This window comes from Hyperolius riggenbachi, chromosome 3, assembly GCF_040937935.1.
Source record: "Hyperolius riggenbachi isolate aHypRig1 chromosome 3, aHypRig1.pri, whole genome shotgun sequence".
NCBI classification, from domain to species: domain Eukaryota; kingdom Metazoa; phylum Chordata; class Amphibia; order Anura; family Hyperoliidae; genus Hyperolius; species Hyperolius riggenbachi.
Window position 1 is genome coordinate 212711208 of NC_090648.1, and position 22412 is coordinate 212733619.

Below are 22412 nucleotides of genomic sequence, written 5' to 3' on the forward strand. Positions count from 1 at the left end.
AAAATTTCTGTATACATGCAGCGCGAAAAATGTGGACAAACATGTTTTTGATAAAAAAAAAACCCATTCAGTGTATATTTATTGGTTTGGGTAAAAGTTATAGCGTTTACAAACTATGGTGCAAAAAGTGAATTTTCTCATTTTCAAGCATCTATGACTTTTCTGACCCCCTGTCATGTTTCATGAGGGGCTAGAATTCCAGGATAGTATAAATACCCCCCAAATTACCCCATTTTGGAAAGAAGACATCCCAAAGTATTCACTGTGAGGCATAGTGAGTTCATAGAAGATATTATTTTTTGTCACAAGTAAGCGGAAAATGACACTTTGTGAGAAAAAAAAAAAAAGTTTCCATTTCTTCTAACTTGCGACAAAAAAAAAAATGAAATCTGCCACGGACTCACCATGCCCCTCTCTGAATACCTTGAAGGGTCTACTTTCCAAAATGGGGTCATTTGTGGGGTGTGTTTACTGTCCTGACATTTTGGGGGGTGCTAAATTGTAAGCACCCCTGTAAAGCCTAAAGGTGCTCATTGGACTTTGGACCCCTTACCACAGTTAGGCTGCAAAAAAGTGCCACACATGTGGTATTGCCGTACTCAGGAGAAGTAGTATAATGTGTTTTGGGGTGTATTTTTACACATACCCATGCTGGGTGGGAGAAATATCTCTGTAAATGACAATTTGTTAATTTTTTTTACACACAATTGTCCATTTACAGAGATCTTTCTCCCACTCAGCATGGGTATGTGTAAAAATACACCCCAAAACACATTATACTACTTCTCCTGAGTACGGCGATACCACATGTGTGGCACTTTTTTGCACCCTAACTGCGCTAAAGGGCCCAAAGTCCAATGAGTACCTTTAGGATTTCACAGGTCATTTTGAGAAATTTCGTTTCAAGACTACTCCTCACGGTTTAGGGCCCCTAAAATGCCAGGGCAGTATAGGAACCCCACAAATGACCCCATTTTAGAAAGAAGACACCCCAAGGTATTCCATTAGGAGTATGGTGAGTTCATAGAAGTTTTTATTTTTTTGTCACAAGTTAGCGGAAATTGATTTTAATTGTTTTTTTTCACAAAGTGTCATTTTCCGCTAACTTGTGACAAAAAATAAAATCTTCTATGAACTCACCATACTCCGTACAGAATACCTTTGGGTGTCTTCTTTCTAGAATGGGGTCATTTGTGGGGTTCCTATACTGCCCTGGCATTTTAGGGGCCCTAAACCGTGAGGAGTAGTCTTGAAACGAAATTTCTCAAAATGACCTGTGAAATCCTAAAGGTACTCATTGGACTTTGGGCCCTTTAGCGCAGTTAGGGTGCAAAAAAGTGCCACACATGTGGTATCGCCGTACTCAGGAGAAGTAGTATAATGTGTTTTGTGGTGTATTTTTACACATACCCATGCTGAGTGGGAGAAAGATCTCTGTAAATGGACAATTGTGTGTAAAAAAAATTAACAAATTGTCATTTACATAGAAATTTCTCCCACCCAGCATGGGTATGTGTAAAAATACACCCCAAAACACATTATACTACTTTTCCTGAGTACAGCGGTACCACATGTGTGACACTTTTTTGCAGCCTAGGTGCGCTAAGGGGCCCAACGTCCTATTCACAGGTCATTTTGAGGCATTTGTTTTCTAGACTACTCCTCGCGGTTTAGGGCCCCTAAAATGCAAGGGCAGTATAGGAACCCCACAATTGACCCCATTTTAGAAAGAAGACACCCCAAGGTATTCCGTTAGGTGTATGGCGAGTTCATAGAAGATTTTATTTTTTGTCACAAGTTAGTGAAAAATGACACTTTGTGAAAAAAAACCAATAAAAATCAATTTCCGCTAACTTTTGACAAAAAATAAAATCTTCTATGAACTCGTCATACACCTAACAGAATACCTTGGGGTGTCTTTTTTTCTAAAATGGGGTCACTTGTGGGGTTCCTATACCGCCCTGGCATTTTACAGGCCCAAAATCGTGAGTAGTCTGGAAGCCAAATGTCTCAAAATGACTGTTCAGGGGTATAAGCATCTGCAAATTTTGATGACAGGTGGTCTATGAGGGGGCGAATTTTGTGGAACCGGTCATAAGCAGGGTGGCCTTTTAGATGACAGGTTGTATTGGGCCTGATCTGATGGATAGGAGTGCTAGGGGGGTGACAGGAGGTGATTGATGGGTGTCTCAGGGGGTGGTTAGAGGGGAAAATAGATGCAATCAATGCACTGGGGAGGTGATCGGAAGGGGGTCTGAGGGGGATCTGAGGGTTTGGCCGAGTGATCAGGAGCCCACACGGGGCAAATTGGGGCCTGATCTGATGGGTAGGTGTGCTAGGGGGTGACAGGAGGTGATTGATGGGTGTCTCAAGGTGTGATTAGAGGGGGGAATAGATGCAAGCAATGCACTGGCGAGGTGATCAGGGCTGGGGTCTGAGGGCATTCTGAGGGTGTGGGCGGGTGATTGAGTGCCCTAGGGGCTGATAGGGGTCTAATCTGATAGGTAGCAGTGACAGGGGGTGATTGATGGGTAATTAGTGGGTGTTTAGGGTAGAGAACAGATGTAAACACTGCACTTGGGAGGTGATCGGACGTCGGATCTGCGGGCGATCTATTGGTGTGGGTGGGTGATCAGATTGCCCGCAAGGGGCAGGTTAGGGGCTGATTGATGGGTGACAGTGACAGCGGGTGATTGATGGGCGGCAGTGACAGGGGGTGATTGATGGGTGGCAGTGACAGGGGGTGATTGATGGGTGATTGATAGGTGATTGACAGGTAATCAGTGGGTTATTACAGGGGAGAACAGATGTAAATATTGCACTGGCGAATTGATAAGGGGGGGTCTGAGGGCAATCTGAGCGTGTAGGCGGGCGATTGGGTGCCCGCAAGGGGCAGATTAGGGTCTGATCTGATGGGTAACAGTGACAGGTGGTGATAGGGGGTGATTGATGGGTGATTGATGGGTAATTAGTGGGTGTTTAGAGGAGAGAATAGATGGAAACACTGCGCTTGGGTGGTGATCTGATGTCGGATCTGCGGGCGATCTATTGGTGTGGGTGGGTGATCAGTTTGCCCGCAAGGGGCAGGTTAGGGGCTGATTGTTGGGTGGCAGTGACAGGGGGTGATTGATGGGTGATAGGTGATTGGCAGGTGATTGACAGGTGATCAGTGGGTTATTACAGGGAAGGCCAGATGTAATTAATGCACTGGCGAATTTATAAGGGGGGAGGGGTCTGAGGGCAATCTAAGCGTGTGGGCGGGTGATTGGGTGCCCGCAAGGGGCAGATTAGGGTCTGATCTGATAGGTAACAGTGACGGTTGGTGATAGGGGGTGATTGATGGGTGATTGATGGGTAATTAGTGGGTGTTTAGAGAAGATAACAGATGTAAACAATACATTTGGGAGGTAATCTGACGGCGGGTTTGCGGGCGATCTAATGGTGTGGGTGGGTGATCAGATTGCCCGCAAGGGGCAGGTTAGGGGCTGATTGATGGGTGGCAGTGACAGGGGGTGACAGGGGGTGATTGATGGGTGATAGGTGATTGGCAGGTGATTGACAGGTGATCAGTGGGTTATTACAGGGAAGAACAGATGTAATTAATGCACTGGTGAATTGATAAGGGGGGGTCAGAGGGCAATCTGAGCGTGTGGGCGGGTGATTGGGTGCCCGCAAGGGGCAGATTAGGGTCTGATCTGATAGGTAAAAGTGACAGGTGGTGATAGGGGGTGATTGATGGGTGATTGATGGGTAATTAGTGGGTGTTTAGAGGAGAGAATAGATGTAAACAATGGATTTGGGAGGTGATCTGATGTCGGATCTGCGGGCGATCTATTGGTGTGGGGGGGGTGATCAGATTGCCCGCAAGGGGCAGGTTAGGGGCTGATTGATGGGTGGCAGTGACAGGGGGTGATTGACGGGTGATTGACGGGTGATTGACAGGTGATGGACAGGTGATTGACAGGTGATCAGGGGGATAGATGCATACAGTACATGGGGGGGGGGGTCTGGGGGGGTCTGGGGAGAATCTGAGGGGTGGGGGGTGATCAGGAGGGAGCGGGGGGCAGGGGGGGGGATAAAAAAAATAGCGTTGACAGATAGTGACAGGGAGTGATTGATGGGTGATTAGGGGGGTGATTGGGTGCAAACAGGGGTCTGGGGGGTGGGCAGGGGGGGGTCTGATGGGTGCTGTGGGCGATCTGGGGCAGGGGGGGGGGGAAATCAGTGTGCTTGGTGCAGACTAGGGTGGCTGCAGCCTGCCCTGGTGGTCCCTCGGACATTGGGACCACCAGGGCAGGAGGCAGCCTGTATAATACACTTTGTAAACATTACAAAGTGTATTATACACTTTGTATGCGGCGATCGTCGGGTTAACATCCCGCCGGCGCTTCCGTATGGCCGGCGGGATGTTGCGGCGGGTGAGCGGCGCCAGGCGGAGGCGGAGGATCGCGTCACGGATGACGCGATCGCTCCGCCCATGCCCATACAAGGACCGCCGCCAATTGTCAATACGGCGGTCCTTGCGGCGTCCACTTCCCGGCCGCCAATTGTATATACGGCGGTCCGGAAGTGGTTAAAGTCTGAAAACCACTGCGCCTGTGTTGCCGTGTCCTTACTCCCACTAATGTCACCAGGAGCGTACTGCGCAGGCCCAGTATGGTCTGTGCCTGTGCCGTACGCTCCTGGTGACATCAGGGGGAGCGAGGACATGGCAATGCAAGCACAGGGGTTTTCAGACTTTAAAGTCTGAAATTCCAGAAGTGAACTGGAGGCGGGGCCGAAGCATCGGTGAGTGGCTGCGCGGGCACAGGATGTCTGCGGGGACCATTAGAAGCCCTGGGTAACTTCAACTCATTTTTCCCCGACCCCCCCTACAGTATCCCTTTAAGGGCTCTTTCCCACTAAGACGTTGCGTTAGATGCGACGCTAAGGTCGCATAACGTGCCCCCAACGTTGCGTTGCATGTGAGCTTTGAAGTTAGGCGTTATATAGAGCCGCCTTATGCGTCCGTGATGCGTACTTTTTGACGCATACTATCGGATGAAAACGGCACATGCGGCAAAGACTGTGGAGACCACGTGATCGGAAAACTCCGCCTCACGTGGTCCCACCAGACAATAAGCGGCAGCTCCAGGAAGTAAACACTAAAGTGCATATTAATTAGTCATGTGGCTGGCCACAATAGCGGACTCTCCCCTCCTCCTCTCCTGCACGAAAAAATAAAAACACACATTACTGAGCATGTGGAAACAGTCGAATGCGGCTAAAACCGCATATAACGCACAGCCTACTGCACTTTAATATCCAGCGTTACACTGTAACGCAACGTGGGCACTGTGAACAGCCCATTGATTTTGCATTACTATGAGTTGGGCTGCATTACAGGCTGCTCTAACGTGCGCCTATAACGTCCCACTGTGAAAACAGCCTAAATAACCAATGTTTTGTGAACTGTAGTTGCAATTCTCCATCTCACTGGAATACTAGCGTCATTGCTTATCTGACTTCTTGGTAAAAGTGAAGTTGGACTTGGGCTTCTGTGACTTGTAGGGAGCCCATCTCCTGCCCTAAAAGGACTAGGGATCTGACTTATTCTTAGAAGAGGGACGAAAAGTCCATTTACTTTGAAAAGGTCCTTTCTTAAAAAGGAATACTATCAATACCCAAGTGTTCTAAAATGACAATGTACAAATAATGTCTAAGTTGTTGTGTAAACATTTTCCTACTGTAACGATCGGTGTAACACAGAGAGGGTCTGATTATTGGTGATCTGCAATATCACCAAAAATACAGATATATACCTGATTATTGATGATCTGCAGTAACACCGATAATCAGATATATTTCTAATCTCTGGACACCTGAGTGATATGAGTGTTTGGTGCAACAGTAATACTTAGAACAATATCAGGAGGACAGGTACAAAGGCAGTAAGGAATACTGCACTAGAGAATGAGTACCTTTCAGCAGCCTGAGAATCTCCCGCAGGGAGGAGTCAGACTGGGAGAGGAAAGGACCAGAGCGTGAGTGACACCAATAGGAGGATGTCACTGACTGATCTGTGAACTATCTCTTAACTGAGGAGATAGTTCTCAAGGTCGGGCAAGCCAGGTCGGCAACACACGGACATACAAAGTACAAAGACAGGAGGCTGATTTGGTAATCCTAAGGCAAGCAGGGTTTGGCAACAGAGTATCAGATATAGCGAAGTACCAAATCAGTGAACAGAAGAGTAGTCAGGAAAGCAGTAAGTCATAACAGATAATAAACAATGCCTAGTCTTGGGTGTGAGGTCCGTGATCATCAACACCCTGGAACTAGTCTGACATATAACAGAATGATAACACAAGTCCCTAGTCTTGGGTGTGAGGTCCGTGATCATCAACACCCTGGAACTAGTCTGAAGTATAACAGAATGGTAACATAAGTCCCTAATCTTGGGTGTGAGGTCCTTGATCATCAACACCCTGGAACTAGTCAGAAGAATAACAGAATGATAACACAAGTCCCTAATCTTGGGTGTGAGGTCCTTGATCATCAACACCCTGGAACTAGTCTGAAGTATAATAGAATGATAACACAGATTCTGACAATAAGGTCTGAAAAGCTTCCACGTAGTGATCGCAATGGCAGACAACCAGCGAATGACCAGCACCCAGTATATATAGCACAACGCTCTCCAGCGCCTCCCCTAAGTGCTGGACCAATGGGAACTGGTTGAATCGTCAGCTGACCGGCTTGGTCAGCTGACTCCCTTCTGGCTGTCATAAAAGTTCTGCCTCTCAGCGCGCGCGCGTGCGCGTCCTTCTGAACCTGTGTGGACTATCAGTCCCAACCACACCAGACGTGTTGCGTACCACCCGCCGCGCTGGACGCGGAACCAGCCGCACCGCTATCAGGGCATGCGGCGGTTTCTCTGTGTTCAACCATACTGGCAGATGTAGGCCTATGCGTGCAAATCGCCACGTTGGATGCGGAATCAGCCGCCTTGTTCTGAGCACACGCGGTGGCTTTTCCGCGTTTTCTCACACCTACCTTTCATGTTAAATATCAGAGGCAAAAGCTGTAATTTATTGAGGGTAGGATTTAGCTATATTGGGACAAATCAATTGCAGAAGGGGTGTCTGCTTCAATGCACAGCCAGAGTTGCATATCAGACTACAGAAAGCAAATATCAAACATAAACTCTGAAAGCAAAAACAGTATGAAAAAGCTGTGACAATTAGTTACATTTCCTCTGCTCTCTTCAGACAGGTCAGTCAGAAACACAGGACACAGAAGCTGCAGAGCTTTCTCTCTGTCACACACAGAGTTACACATAGAGTTAACTGATCAAGTGTGAGGAGAATTTCCCCTTTCCTCATGGCTCAGTCAGCCGTCAGTTTGGCGTCAGTAAAGTTTGAAAGTATTTTGATAACAGTAAACAAAGAGATTGCTACTAAAATGTATACACCAGTACTTAGCAGCACTTCCCAAACAATTCCTGTGTCAATTGAAAGTATGTGAATCAATAGTATTCCTTTAACAGGAATCTTTTTTTTTTTTTTTTTAGTTTTTTTTGTGTGTATGTGTGTCTGCCGTTCTGTCTAGAGGGTCGTCTAACTGACTCAAACAGGAGACCACCTTCACAAGGTACACCACATAACTTGATTTTGAAGAATTGTCATCATTCCAAGTTTTTACCCATACACCTCTTCTGGCTGAATTAACTGATGCCGTAGTTCTGGCCGTAAGTTTAACCGTATCATCTGAAGCGTCCACTAGATAATTGGAAGCATTCCAAACTTTAGGGAAATCATTCAAAATTTCCCAGAAATCCTCAAAAAAGTAGGTCAGTTTTGTTTGATACCCTTGAAAAATATGGATCTAATTTAGGCGGGGTTCCCCAAAACCCTGATCTTCAGGAGAAAGATAATATTTAGATAATGATCTGGGCCAAAAAGCTCTTTTCCTAGATTATCCCACTCCTTCTTAATCCTAATCTTAAGAGTAGCATGGACTGGAATAAGCAGAGAATGAGGATCTGCCAAACTCTCATATATTTGATCCAAAGGTGTCAAAGATTTCTGCTCAGACTTAATACCCATTGTCTCATGCATAGCCATTAGTAAGTCTTTCATTAATTCAGGAAAAAAACATTCCGGTTATGGATCTTTTCCACTATGAAATGCGATCAAAACCGCATTTGCGATCCCAATCGCACTTCAATTTCCACTATGCGATTGAGCTACTATACTTATAGTACAGCTCAATCGCATACAAACGCAGGAGGATGACGATTGTGCTTTGTCCAAATCAGGGTAGTGAAAAAAAGGCCCTTAGTCAGTTTTACTCAAATCTTCCTCCTAGTTTGATACATTTTCTCTGTGCAGAGAGAGTTACTATAAAAGGAGGAAGCCCCAGCATTCCTTTACATGTGCATTTTTGTTTAAATTGCCTCTCCTTGCCCAGAATCTGTCTAGTTCTTCTAAACAATCTATTTAATTGCTGCAGCGTAGAAGAACTTCAAGAATGTTACACATGCAGGCTTTTGGATGTGAAACTTATCTGAAAACAGGTACCCCAGGGTTTAAAAACACAGCCTGGGTATTCTGGGATGCAGTTTGTTCTGCTCTCACTGCAGCTGCCTGGGAGGACTGTCTCTCCATTAGCTTGCCTGTTATTGCTGGCTTATCGCCTTATCTAAACAGCCAGGGTTTCTCTGCTCACATTCGCCTGCTCTAATTTTTATGAATTAACCTTCAGTGACATGTGCTGTGATAATTTCCGCACAAGGCGGTAATTTCCCGCACCTGCTCAGGAATTATAGATTTTCATGCGGACACAGGTTTTATGAATGCACACTTTGCTAAATGGTCGGTAAAGTCAGCTGTTTTGGGCATTAACGCAGGCGGGAACGCTCTATGAATACAGGCCTATGTCTGTTAGAAGTAGGAGGCATAGTCGGAGGTGCAGACAACATAGGAGATGATGAATTAGCTATAACAGGCAGATAAGCCATAGCACTACTAGTCCCAGGCCTATCTGAAGCAGCTGAGGCTGTAGAAGCAATAGCAGAATCTCTAATTTCCTATTGATGTGGACCTTCTCTGTACAATACTGGCACAATTTCCATTCAGAGTTGCTAATTCATGCCGACTGGACTGAGTAGAAGATTTGTCAGACTTTTCAACCTTCTCAGTCTTATGTCTTTTGGGGTATAAAACATAAAAACGATAGCCAGCCATTAGACAAATCCCCCTATACATAACATACATCCAGCCAAGCAGAAGAAACATAACCACATCTACTTGCCAGAGAGGGATCCTGGGCAGATTTAGCAGATTATGCAGGAGCTGACCCAGAGGCGTCCTCCATGATCCCAGCCACAAACCAGAGTGCATCATGGACTCTACAAACTTATACCTGTGCTGCTGATTTGATGCAGCTGATATAATTATGCATGTGGCCCCTGCCGGCTAAGCATATGCTTAATCAGCTTCTTACCTTAAGGAATCATCTGTATGCTGATTCCTAATCACAGCCGCGGCCCCTGCCGCCCGGCTCAGACTTCAGATCATGCGGGACGCCAGCGCGTGACTACCTCCGGTTCAACCGGAAGTGAACTCTCTTCAATGCACGCACATGTGCGTATAAAGTTGCTGCCTCCAATGGAGAAGCCTCCTCCACGCTGCAAGGCTCCGACTGTTCACTAAACAGCGCTGCTTGGAGCCCTGGAAAACGCTGCCCTTGCCACCTGACATGGATGGCACTCCTGCAGACCTCTCCCATGCATCCCGTCCGGGACAGGAAACTAAACTGAGGTACTGTGTGTAACGATTGGTGTCAGCACGCAGAGAGAATCTGATTATTGGCGATCTGCAGTACCACCAAGAATGCAGATATACGCCTGATTATCGATGATCTGCAGAATCAGCGATAATACAGATGTATTGCTAACCTCTGGACACCAGAATAGTGAGAGTGTTTGGTGTAACAGTAACAACTCTGAGTGGAGACCACCAGAGATGCTGGCGGCCTAAGACTCCTGAGGAATTTACCCCTGACTGTGGGTGATATTCCTGTAGCCTGTGGACCCCTGGGCGAGGGACCGAGGCTGGGTTGCAGGAAGCCCTGCAGCTAATATGAAAGGTATTGCCCTGGACTGGGCTAACGTAATACAGTAATAGCACAATCCTAGTCTGGGGTGTGAGGTCCGTAGTCACAACACCCTGGAACTAGTCTGGAGCATAACATAAATGATAATACAATTCCCTAGTCTTGGGTGTGAGGTCCGTGATCGTCAACACCCTGGAACTAGTCTGGAATATAACACAAAGACAATACAGTTCCCTAGTCTTGGGTGTGAGGGCCTTGATCTCAACACCCTGGAACTATGCTAGAGAATACACAGAAGATACACAGTATTCCTAGTCTGGGGTGTGAGGGCCTTGATCTCAACACCCTGGAACTGGTCTAACAAATAAACAGTACAAGGTAATCTGGCTCAGTGTGAATTCCCAGGTCCACCTGGTTCAAACACACTGTAAGGATCTGACTATGGTCTGAATGCTTCCACAAAGTGTTTGCAATGGCAGACAACCAGCAACTGACAAGCAAGCAGAATATATAGTAGCTGAACTCTGCTGCCCCGCCCGAGCCACTCAGCCAATCATGAGTCCAGCAGGAATCAGCTGATCGTCCTGATCAGCTGACACTTCCCCTGCTGGTATAAAGGTCCTGACTTCTGGCCCGCGCGCGCGTAGCTCTTCATCCATCTATGTGGACTAACAGACCCAGCCATTCCGTACAAACCGCCACCTTGGACGCGGAAACAGCCGCTTTGCTGTTAGAACATGCGGCGGCTTTTCTGCGTTCTGCCACACTATCAGACGCGTGCCTACGCGTGCAAACCGCTGCGTTGGACGCGGAATCAGCCACCTTGCTTTCAGCACACGCGGCGGCTTTTCCGCGTTTTCTCACACTGTGGTAGGTGTAGTATCTTATATGTGGCTGCCTATTGCTTATGCAAATTCTTCTTTTAGCAGTTTCCTGTCCACAGTGGGGAGGGAGACAAGTCTCATCCAGGGGTGCTGTCCGAAATGACGTTCTGGGAAAGTTATTTGCAGGGTTCCTCCAGGGTAGAAAGGTTGAGAAAGGCTGGCATAGACTGTGTGTAGTGAAGCAGCCAATCCACCCAAGGGTCTTCAGTAGATATATAAATATGAAATGGTTAATGCATCCCATAAATATTTTTGTTTGTTCAGCATACTGCTATTGCATCTTCATTTCATCAATATTCATAAAGAAATGCCATGTCATGCAACACTTCAAATGTACATTCTGTTATATAATGTAAATGCGAATGCAAAATTTGCATGTGGAAAAAGTGTATCCCTAAATGTATCACTACCTCAAATCTTCAAAAGCAGAATCAGGTGCACCATATCAGATTAGAACATTGTTAGGAGACCTTTCAGGAGGTTTCTTCCTTGCATCAGACATTACGTTTGAAGGCTTTCAGGAACAAAATGTATAAATTCCTTGTGAAAGAGCAGTTCCTCCAGGCTCACCGTAGAGCTCGGAGGAACTATTTTATGTACGAATTCACAGTGCACAAGTATTCTGTTTTGAGAGAACACTTTATACAATGGGTGTATTCCAGGGACTTGGTCCAAAGGGCTCAAAACAAAGCCCTGTCCAGAGATAGGATATTATATTATTATATATTATACTTTGCTTTCAAATACTCAGCAGGGAAACAATTCCAGAAGACATAGCTTTAATAAAGGGCCGGTGAATTTCATCATCACCTATTTCCATCAGTTTAAAGTGGTATCATCCCCATAAAAATCAAGTTTCAACAGCAACTGGTCTGAGTGTATTAAGTGATAAAGATGCTAATCCTGCATTCAAAACTTGCAAAACTTTTTCTGCTGTTATAGTTTGGAGTCAACACATACCTTAGGAGCACTGGCCCTTTAATTGCCATTGCCATCCATTCAGTTGCATTCTGGGGGTTCTTTTTTATCTATAATATATTCCTCCTCTTCCATTTATTTCCCTGCCTAGCTGCTTATCAGAAACGCCCTCTAATCACTTGTGTTTACAAGAAAGGCTGAGGTGACTCAGCGATTAGAAGAGTAAATAAAAAGACAGTGCAGTTGTTAGTATACACCTCAGTGGGAGTGTCTGAAGACTCTGGGAGGAGGGCAGCTAATGAATACACAATGAGCAATAGAAGGGAGGGGGGAAAACAAGAGTCAGGGAGGATATGATGTCAGCATTAGCTTGTCAAAATGGCCACTGCCTAGAATAGGATTTTCTGCTTTTCCTTTATAAAATTCTCAGGAATCATTACGTGGATAGCACAATACATCTGTTATATAAGTAGAACTAGTATTTTATCTACTTATATATGTTTTTTATTTCTAGGTTAGCATGGGTGTCGCTTGTTGTTTAATCATAGAATTGATGTTGTCAAGAGATGTATTCCTATACTCTTTGCAGACAAAAGGCTACATAAAGGGCCCTACACTTTCCCCTAGTCTTTTTCATTCTTATACTAATGGTTTGTGCCCGATTTGGCTTTCTGTGATGAGAACAACTCCCATATCACCTCCGCTGAGAACTTCAGCATGTCTCTTCCACATCACACAGTTCAGCGCCTCCTCTCTGATGCCCTCCAGTTACACCTCTCATTATTGCACCACTGGAGGAGTCGCTGAACTGTGCAGCAACCTGGAGTAGACGTGCTGAAGTTCCCGCTGGTGCTGACAGGTGAGTTGTACCCTTAATTTCCGCTCCACACCGCCCTGCATATTGGGGGGGGGGGGGCTACCTAATCCTGGGGGCAGTTTACCTGACCTTGGGGGGCACATCTGGCTATCTATTCTTTGGGTGGGAGCTACTTACTCCTGTAGGGCACATCTGGTATCTATATGGGGGTACCTAATCCACGGGTGCACATCTGGCTATCTATATTGGGGGGCTACCTAATCCTGGGGGGCAAATCTGGCTATATTAGGGGGGAAGGCCGCCCAATCCTATCTTAGGGGGTACATCTTGCTATCTTTGCTGGGGGGCTGAGAGCCTACCTAATCTTGGGGGCACATCTGATTCTTTATATTGGGGGGGGGGCTTTCTACCACTGGGAGGTACATCTGACTATACTGGGGAGGAGGGGGGGGATACCTAATACTGGAGACACCTCTGATTCTTTATACTTGGGGGGTATCTATCACTGGGAGGTACACCTGACTATACTGGGGGTGGGGGGTACCTAATACTGGGGACACATCTGGTTCTTTATACTGAGGGGGGGGCTATCTACCACTGGGAGGTACATCTGACTATCTATACTGGGAGGGGGGGTACCTAATACTGGGGACACATCTGGCTACCTATTCTGGGAGGCTGCCTAACACTGGGGGCACATTTGCCTATCTACACTGGGGAGGAGGCTTCCTAACACTGGGTGCACATCTGGCTATTTTTCCAAGGGGGTGGCTACCTAATACTGGGAGCACATCTGGCTACATATACTGGAGGGGTGACCTACCTAATACTGTGGGCAAATCTGGCTAGATGAAAAGGGCAGTGGTCTTCCTAATACTTGGGGGCACATTTGCTACCTATACTGGGGCAGGGACAATTTTGGGGGTAGGTGCGCCTTTTGGTACTGGAGAACTCTAGTGCTGGAGAACCTTGTCCAGGCCCTGATTGTGGCAGAGAATATCTGAATACTATACTGGACTACAGGAAAAGGGATTGTAGCAGTTTCCTTACCTACCTTACTTAGAAACTAGGGATGGTCGGCAATGCCAATTTCCGTTTCTGCTGAAAATCCGCATTCCGCCATTACTACCGGTAATTACCGCTAACATTTCTGCTTTCCGCTAACGATTTCCGCATTCCAATGCGGATTTTCGCAGTAATTTCCGCCGACTTTAACATTGATTTTTTCAGAAACTACAAGGTCTTTTTGAAAGATTTTTTTTTCCTCTGCTTAACATTTCCTGAAAAATTTGTGTTTCTAGCACCTATGGGGGCTTTGCTATTAACCTCTAAAGTTGGTGTCATACCGCATAGCAGTTCCAATGCGGCTTTCAGCGGTAATTTCTGACGACTTTAACATCGATTTTCTCAAAAACTACAAAGTCTTTTTGAAATATTTTCTTCCTCTTGTTTCCATTTGTCTGCTCAACGTTCTCTGAAAATTTGGTGTTCTAGCTTCTATAGGGGCTTTGATATTAACCTCTAAAATTGTCATATCACCGCATATCGGTAATGCAAAATTTCTGCATTTTACATTACAGTCAACAGTGACCAATTTTGGCGGTTGAAAGCAAAGCCCCCATAGGTTCTACAAACACCAAATTTTCAGGGTATGTTAAGCAGACAAGTGGAAACAAGAGGAAAAAAAATCCACATTGGAACCGCTATGCGGTATGATGCCGGCTTTAGAGGTTAATAGCAAATCCCCCATAGGTGCTAGAAACACCAAATTTGCAGGGAATGTTGAGCAGAAAAGAAGGAACAAGAGGAAAAAAACATTTAAAAAAGACCTTGTAGTTTTTGAGAAAATTGATGTTAAAGTCGGGAGAAATTTCCGAGATTTCAGCGAAAATCCGCCTAACGCACTTCCATTACCGATTTCCGAATTTCGATGTGGAAATACAATTTCCAATCGGAAATTCAGAAATTGCATTTCCGCGAATCCGAACGAGCATCCCTATTAGAAACGAGTTGGCAGTTATAAGAAATGCCTACTTGAGGTGGTTGTACAGAAGGAAATCAGTTTTTGATGCTAAATGATTGAAAACTAATTTTTTGGCCAATTACATCACCTTTATTTTTACTACTTGAATATAAAACATTGATGTGTCCAGATATGTAAAAAAAAAAATACTTTGCTTTTACTTCACTATTGTTAGATGGAACTCAGCCAAGGTCGTGTTGGCCAAGAATCCAGGGTGTGTACAAGTTCCCCTGAGCTCAATTAATGATCCAGCAGGCCAGAACATTAAATCACTGTAACCCAAAGCACATTGTTCCCCTCCTTACTCCACTGGTTGGAAGTGGTTCCATCATGCGCTGTGCTATCATTCCTCTTCATAACATGGTACTGTATATCAGAGCAATGTGTCTATACTGCACTCGTCTCCCACAGTGTCGCCTGCAGAATTTAGCTCAATCCTGATTGGCAACACTATTGGTGTGTTTGTAGATACTGTACCTTTAGGCTGGTTTTACAGCTGGTCAGAGCGTTGCGGTGCGATGCTTTACCCTCCCCAAAAAAATAGATTCATATGACCATGCACACCCTCCGTTGCCAATCGCCCAGTCATGTACTCCCTGCTGGACTGGGATTACCAGTTTCCCCTTCATATTTGCATCATTCTACGCATGCACGCCACAACGTATTTAAAGTTCCTGAGTCACCCATTGACTTAGATGCGGTCAATGCGGAAGTCCAACGGAAATGCGATGTTGACTTTGTGGCAGGTGGGCTGCAAATCGGTCACTTCTGCACAATATGACGCAATGCGGTTTGTACTAGGTCCCTACACTTTCTTTGCTGTTGAATTACCCTGCGTGCAGAAATGTTAACGCAAGGCAAAGAATGTGGCCAAGTGTAAAAGGGGCCTTAATTGTTCTCCTAATAACAATCTTCTTGGTGATTGTAAAATGAAGCATAGACATGAGATTGTTGCCTGAACTGGGTGAAAAGGGTTATATCAAATGATTATCGTATTGTGTTTAAGGATACCATGAAATATACCTAAATACTTGGGTAAACTTCCTTCATTATGAGGGCAGCCATATTCGTATACTACCAAGACCTTAGATTACCATCTTCCACCTAGAGAAATACACCATGCAGGTGCATCTCATCTCATCTGAATGCATAGTTTGCAATGGTGTGAGAGTTAGAAAGGTGTTCCTAAAGGTGTTTGCAAAGGTATGAGAAAGGTGTAAGCACTGAGATGCAGAGATGAGCAGAAACTACGCCAGTGCGAATTTACGCATTGTAGTTTGCATCTACGCATCCTAGTTTGTAGGTGAAGTTGCAGAACTACGCTTACGAATTTACGTGTAGCAAAGTACCGCTACGCGTAGCTTGCGCTTACTATGCGTAGTTAACATGTGTATTGCGTAGTGAACTACGTATGCATTACTTGCGTCTATTTTTCCGCGTACGATTGTATGCTTACAAATTTATGCATTGGAAAGGGGAATGTACGCATAGAAGACTTCCCGGGATAAGCATCTAAAGAGGAATTAATGTGTAAAATGTTCTGCATACAGGCATAAGCATCCGCAAACACTATTTTAACGTGTATTCTACGAAATGCATACGAAGCGAATATTTGATTTCGAAGCCGTAGTTTGGCGAAGCGTAATTGCATAAAACTAAGCGTAGTTCCAGCGTAGCGAAGTTGGCTGACTACGATCATCCCTGCTGAGATGGAACAATTTGTGATGACTCGGGCAGCACGGTGGCGTAGTGGTTAGCTCTCTCGCCTTGCAGCGATGGGTCCCTGGGGGTTTCCTCCGGGCACTCCGGTTTCCTCCCACATTCCAAAAAACATACAGATAAGTTAATTGGCTCCCCCTAAAAATTGGCCCTAGACTACAGTACTTACACTACATAATATAGACATATGGCAATGGTAGGGATTAGATTGTGAGCTCCTTTGAGGGACAGTTAGTGACGAGACAATATATATATATATATATATATATATATATATATACACTGTACAGCGCTGCGTAATATGTCGGCGCTATATAAATACTAAATAATAATAATAATAATAATAATAATAATGACTACCACTATTTCAGTCACATACAAAAGTGATCATTATCACTATAGCACCAATAAAGACCTGATGCAGCAGCTAAAGGAGGGACCTAGGTGGGCCCTTTGGTTCCGAGGCCCAGGTGCAGTTAAAACCTTTGCACCCCCTATCACTGTACCACTGACTTCCCCTCATAATGCCCTCCTTATATTGCTTCCCATCATATGCTGCCCTCCTTGTTTCTTCCCATTAAAGTGCCCATTCTAGTACCATCAGTGTAGCATCCCCCCCCCCCCCCCCCACACACACACACACATAGAGCCCCTTCTTATATTACTTCTGGGCTCCCTGCAGACCTGGCAGTGGAGCATAGTGTTTTCCTGGGCCTTTCCTGTTTGCACCTCTCACCACTGTTTACCATCTTCTTAGTCCCAAGCCTCCTGTTCCCTGCTTGGCTTCTCACCCTGGTTTCATATGATCATGATGCAGGGAGGTGTCTGATGAACCCAGAATATTGCAGACATCAGTGCAAGACGCAAACAGAAATTGGAGATGGAATTATATTGGCTGGCCGCCTCCTGCATCTGCTCTGCAGGGAGAGGGGGATATTCAGGACCACTGGCAATCACCGTACTGCTTGGCATTCCTGGCATGCTTCAGTGTGCGCTCTGCAGGACGGGATGTGATATTCAGAGTACCCTGGTAATAGTTTGGGGCTTGTGCCACAGGATGACACAGCCTCAGGACCCCACTGCTCTGGGACAAACCTGCAACAATCATGGTCAGTTGTGTCAGAACACCTGATCAGCAGACTCATTCTCTGGGGCAGTGATTCAGAAAGTATTTGAGAAAATTTGAATAGCATACCACACAGGGATATAGCATTATTTTAAATAAACACCTGGAATGTCAGCTTGCATGTAATTTCTACACCAATATATGGAAAGATGAGAAATGAGCATTTCCAGCTTCCATGGCTCAATAATGTTAATCTATTTTTTCCTTACTCTTTGAAAATAGAACTAACATTTCACATTACGTTTTCTGATTCGTGTCAGTTTAAAGCTTCTTACAGCAATTAGGTTAAGATGTGAAGTGTTGTACTGTGCAGTGCCATCTGGCTGCAGATGGGTTAATGGAGTCTTGGATTTGCTTGACTGCTTCCAAAAAGCAAATTAATTTTGACAATGCAGTGAGGGAACAGGAACAATTACCGTTCAGGTTTATTTTTTGGTGTTTTGACCGTTGCTGATTGCTTTGGATCTTCCAAAGCTCTAGATTCAGAAATTATACAAAAATGATCACTACCGAAATATGACAACTTCTTTTGTGATGGTCGAGGATGCACTTAGGATACTGTCAAAGGGAGGGCACTTCTTCTCTACCCTCCTTCTCCAATGCAGTTGAAATACGGTAACCGACAACATTGTGCAGCCCTGGAAAGACAGAGGAACTTCAGTCCTTGGTAGAGCGGCCTAGTGGCTACTGGCATTATCGGCTTCTGACAAGGTGACCTCTGCCGAGTTTGTAGATATCTGGATTTATAAAAATGATTGTGGTACGTTTTGCTGAGGGTTGCAAGTGCCACAGCAAGTCACTAATCATCCCCGAAAGAGTAGGCTGAAATTCTGAATCGGATTGTCATGAAGCTGACCACAGCGTGGAGAATGTATTTTATTCCTCTGAGGACCATATCTGGTACAATTACAGAACAGTGAAGAATTATGGACAGTAATGGTAGAATGGCAGAGGAACAAGCATCCCCACAGGCTGTATGCCACTCAGTTATCTTCTTCTGCTCCAAGGGTATGATTGAGGGTGTGGTAGTCTTTCTCTTCATCTGGCTGCTGATCCAAGTTCTTCTCAATAAACAACAAGAAGGTGAACATCTCTTTATTTATATCACTTGTAGGTCTGTCTGTCTTTTTCAGCTTAGACATTTATTTTGCTTATTTCTCACTTTCTTGCTTGTTCCTGTTGTCTAATCTGTCAGTCATACTAGTTGTATTCCACATTCCACATTTGGACTGTCTGTCTTTTTTCCCCATTCCCCACTAACTGCTTTCATTTCAGCATGGTCTTCTATTTATTTGTCTTTTTATTAAAAAAAAACCCACCCCCAAAATAATGAATTTAAAATACATTTTTTTCTTGCATTATATAACTTAAATTTCTCTCACAATTTCTAATCTAAATTTTCTGAAATTGAAAATATTAATATATATGTCTGCATGTTTTGTGTCGTGTGTGTTGACAATACTGATGGCTAATTTACTAGTATCTCCTGTACAAATAATATGCTGCCAGATACAATATACATTATATAACTACAAGGAGCAGAAAAATGTTTGTGTAGTTATATAAATGGCAGTGAACAAATCAAGTGATGCAAGGCATATGTTGTCAGGATGGACCAACAGTCTTTGCACCTAGACTTCTCCATCATTAACCTTTATGAATCAGATTGGCTGCTAACTATGATACAGGGTTTTTATGCCTGTTTGTGCTGTGTTTACATTTTGTTATTTATCCTGCATATTACATCGGGTCTGCAAATGTAAATGGTCTATTTGAAATGCTACAGAGCTAAAACCTGTATTTAGGGAAAAACCTAAAAGCCTATCTTCCAAAGGGTTAGATGATATACGGTAATCTGTAGGTTATAGAGCAGACTTGTGAAGTTGCTCACATAAGGCTCATGAGCTTTCAGGGTGCATGTTGTTAAAGCAGCATAATTATAATTAATGCAGAAAGATTGTGAAAAGAGGTGGCACTTATAAGACAGTGGAGGTAAGCTTAAAGGGACACTTAAGTCAAACAAAAAAAATGAGTTTTACTCACCTAGGGCTTCCAATAGCCCCCTGCAGCTGTCCGGTGCCCTTGCTGTGTCCCTCCGATCCTCCTGGCCCAGCCAGCAGCCACTTCCTGTTTCGGTGACAGGAGCTGACAGGCTGAGGACGCGAGTGATTCTTCGCATTCCCAGACACATTAGCACCCTCTATTCTGCTATATGGTATATGATATATGCTATAGCAGCATAGATGGCGCTATTGTGGCCAGGAACGCGAAGAATCACTCGTGTCCCCAGCCTGTCAGCTCCTGTCACCGAAACAGGAAGTGGCTGCCGGCGGGGCCAGGAGGATCGGAGGGAGATGGCGAGGGTACTGGACAGCTGCAGCGGGCTATTGCAAGCCCCAGGTGAGTAAAACTCATTTTTTTTGTTTGACTTAAGTGTCCCTTTAAGACAAAGAGAAAAGGAGGACATAAGACAAAGGAATTTAGTAGCATAATTTCTGTCCTAGCCTTAAAACTGCCTCCTGGTTGCAAAAAAAGAAGGAACAACATGCCTCAATGCAAAAGATTTGCCTTATTAGTTATCTGTAGACATTGGGCACTGTCTGACTCTTTCTTCTGGCAATAAGGCACAGTGAGGCTCATAGTAACAGATGTCCTTTGTATCTGACACACCTAAGGTGAGTGAGTATCAGGCTTAGTTTCCTAGTAGCTAATTCATGTTTTACATAAATAGTTTATGGTAATGGTGGACCATGTGAATATTTTGTTGTTTTTGTGTGTATATTACATTTTCATTTATCCTTATATAACTAAATCACAAGGTTAGAGATCTTAATTTATTATCTTGTCTACCTTATTCTGTGAAATGCTATGCATACATGTATACAAATGTACCCAGGTAAGCAAACCCATATAGTGGTGTATAAAGAACTGTAATATTTTGTTTATCAACAGCAGCACTTGTGCAAAAAATCTTCACTAAAATGAATGGGCTATTAAAAGAAAACATTTAGGAAGTACTCTAGTCTAGGCACTAATTATTTGGCATAATATATATCAATTCTGCACATGGCTTTGAACACCCATACTGTAAATAACATTGGTTTCAGTGATGGACCACTGAGTAGCTACGATGTACGTAGCTACTCGGAATTGAAATGGTAATCTTGATTCCACCAGGTGTGACCGCGGGAGACGGGGTTAACTTACCCATAAGTCCGTGGGATCCTCTGCGTTCCATTTGCGTCACAGATGACATGTTGGCCACGTTCCACCACTCACTCTGGCGCTTCCTCCTTCCGGCTGGAAGGAGGAAGCGCAGTAGTGATTATTATTACAGTACAAACTGTGTGAGTCATGGTAGTCTCCATATTCCTCTCGCCTCTCTTTCCTCCAAATGCCATTACCTGTGTTCAGACTGTCTGTGTGTAAATTCCCTTTTCTTTGCTCAGTTCACTTGCAGGTGCTCCTGGGAGCTGGCCTGGCGCTGCTATGTTTCTGTCTTCTATTGGGCTGTGCCATCTGTTGGCACAAGAGCCGCAAGCAACAATCTTCAGTTGGCAATGGAAAAGATTTTGTACAACAGGGTTGTGGAGACATCGAGATATCTGATGACTCTGAAAGGTCAATTTCCGTAACCACACAAAATCAGTACCAGACATTGGAGCCTTCAACCAAAGCATCGGATGCACACCAAGCACAGCATGAACAAAATGCCATATTAGACAGATGCAGTTATGCTAGAGCTTCACTGCCAAGCCTCTACCAGGTGCCAACAAAGACAAAGCGTATTCTGAAGCGCCATAGTACTTTTTTCGGTGATAATTCATTACAGGAGGATCGTGCTAGTTTGGTGAAAATGCCTCTTTCTCGCACTGAGCCTGATGGATTATCTGGGGTCAAACAAAAGGCACAGCCACTGGTGCATTTCAGTCTTCATTACTCACTCAGCACTGAAACTCTCACTGTTAATGTTACTGGCTTCTCCAATCTGCCTAAAAGATTTTCTCGCAAGAGAGACTCATTTGTCAGGGCCTATCTTCTGCCTAGGTTTATGGAACCACACTATGGGCATACAGAGGATTCAGATGGAGGGCAAAAGTTTGTTTTCATCAGCTATAGCCCAGAAGATCTGAGGGAACGGACTCTCAGGCTAGCTGTATATTCCCGGGATCGGAGTACACACAGAGAAGGCTTTTTTGGTGAACTAGTGTTCCCTTTCTCCCAGGTAGACTGGCACTGCCTAACAACATCAGAACTTACAAGAGAACTGACAGTTCCCAAGACGAAGCTCAAGAAGGTCAGTTCTGCTCCTGTTCACAGTTTATTCAATTTCATGCCGTAAACATACTACAGAATACTGTAAACTTTATCTTGTTTAAATAGAATGAAAAAGATGGTGGCACAATAACCACAACAATGTTTGATGTAGAACATGAGCTAGTCATGCTCAAAGTAGAGATTATGAGAAGCTGCAGAGAACTAGGCTAAACTTACACAAGAGGTGGGTGCTGCAATGCATTACTACTCCCAGCTTCCCCGGTTATTCATAGTGCATGTGTGTGTGTGCGCGTGTGCGTGTGTGTGTCCTTGTGTGCATTAAGCTGAATAGCTCAATTCCCAATATGCCAAACAGCATTCAGATAGATTAGGAATTGAGCTATTCCACCTAATCCATTTGGGTTACAGATGTTCTAATAAGATACTAATTCTGGCTTGCATGCTCATTTAATGCAGATTGTATGCAGCTTGAAATAAGCAAATCAACAGGAAATGCATTGGCCTAATTCTATACTGCATTCAATTTGCATTAAGGGCCCTTTTAAACAA

General features: G+C 44.6%; 1 protein-coding gene across 1 annotated transcript in view; it reads left to right on the forward strand.

Annotated features, from left to right (window-relative positions):
• The first annotated feature begins 17993 nt into the window (after positions 1-17993).
• The window catches only part of LOC137563334 (synaptotagmin-4-like), a 32051-nt gene continuing 27632 nt past the window's right edge, over positions 17994-22412 (forward strand). Inside the window, exons 1-2 of the mRNA XM_068275670.1 lie at positions 17994-18668; positions 21035-21882. Coding sequence (XP_068131771.1) covers positions 18512-18668; positions 21035-21882 — 1005 coding nt within the window. The 5' untranslated portion in view covers positions 17994-18511. The remainder of the gene's footprint in view (positions 18669-21034; positions 21883-22412) is intronic.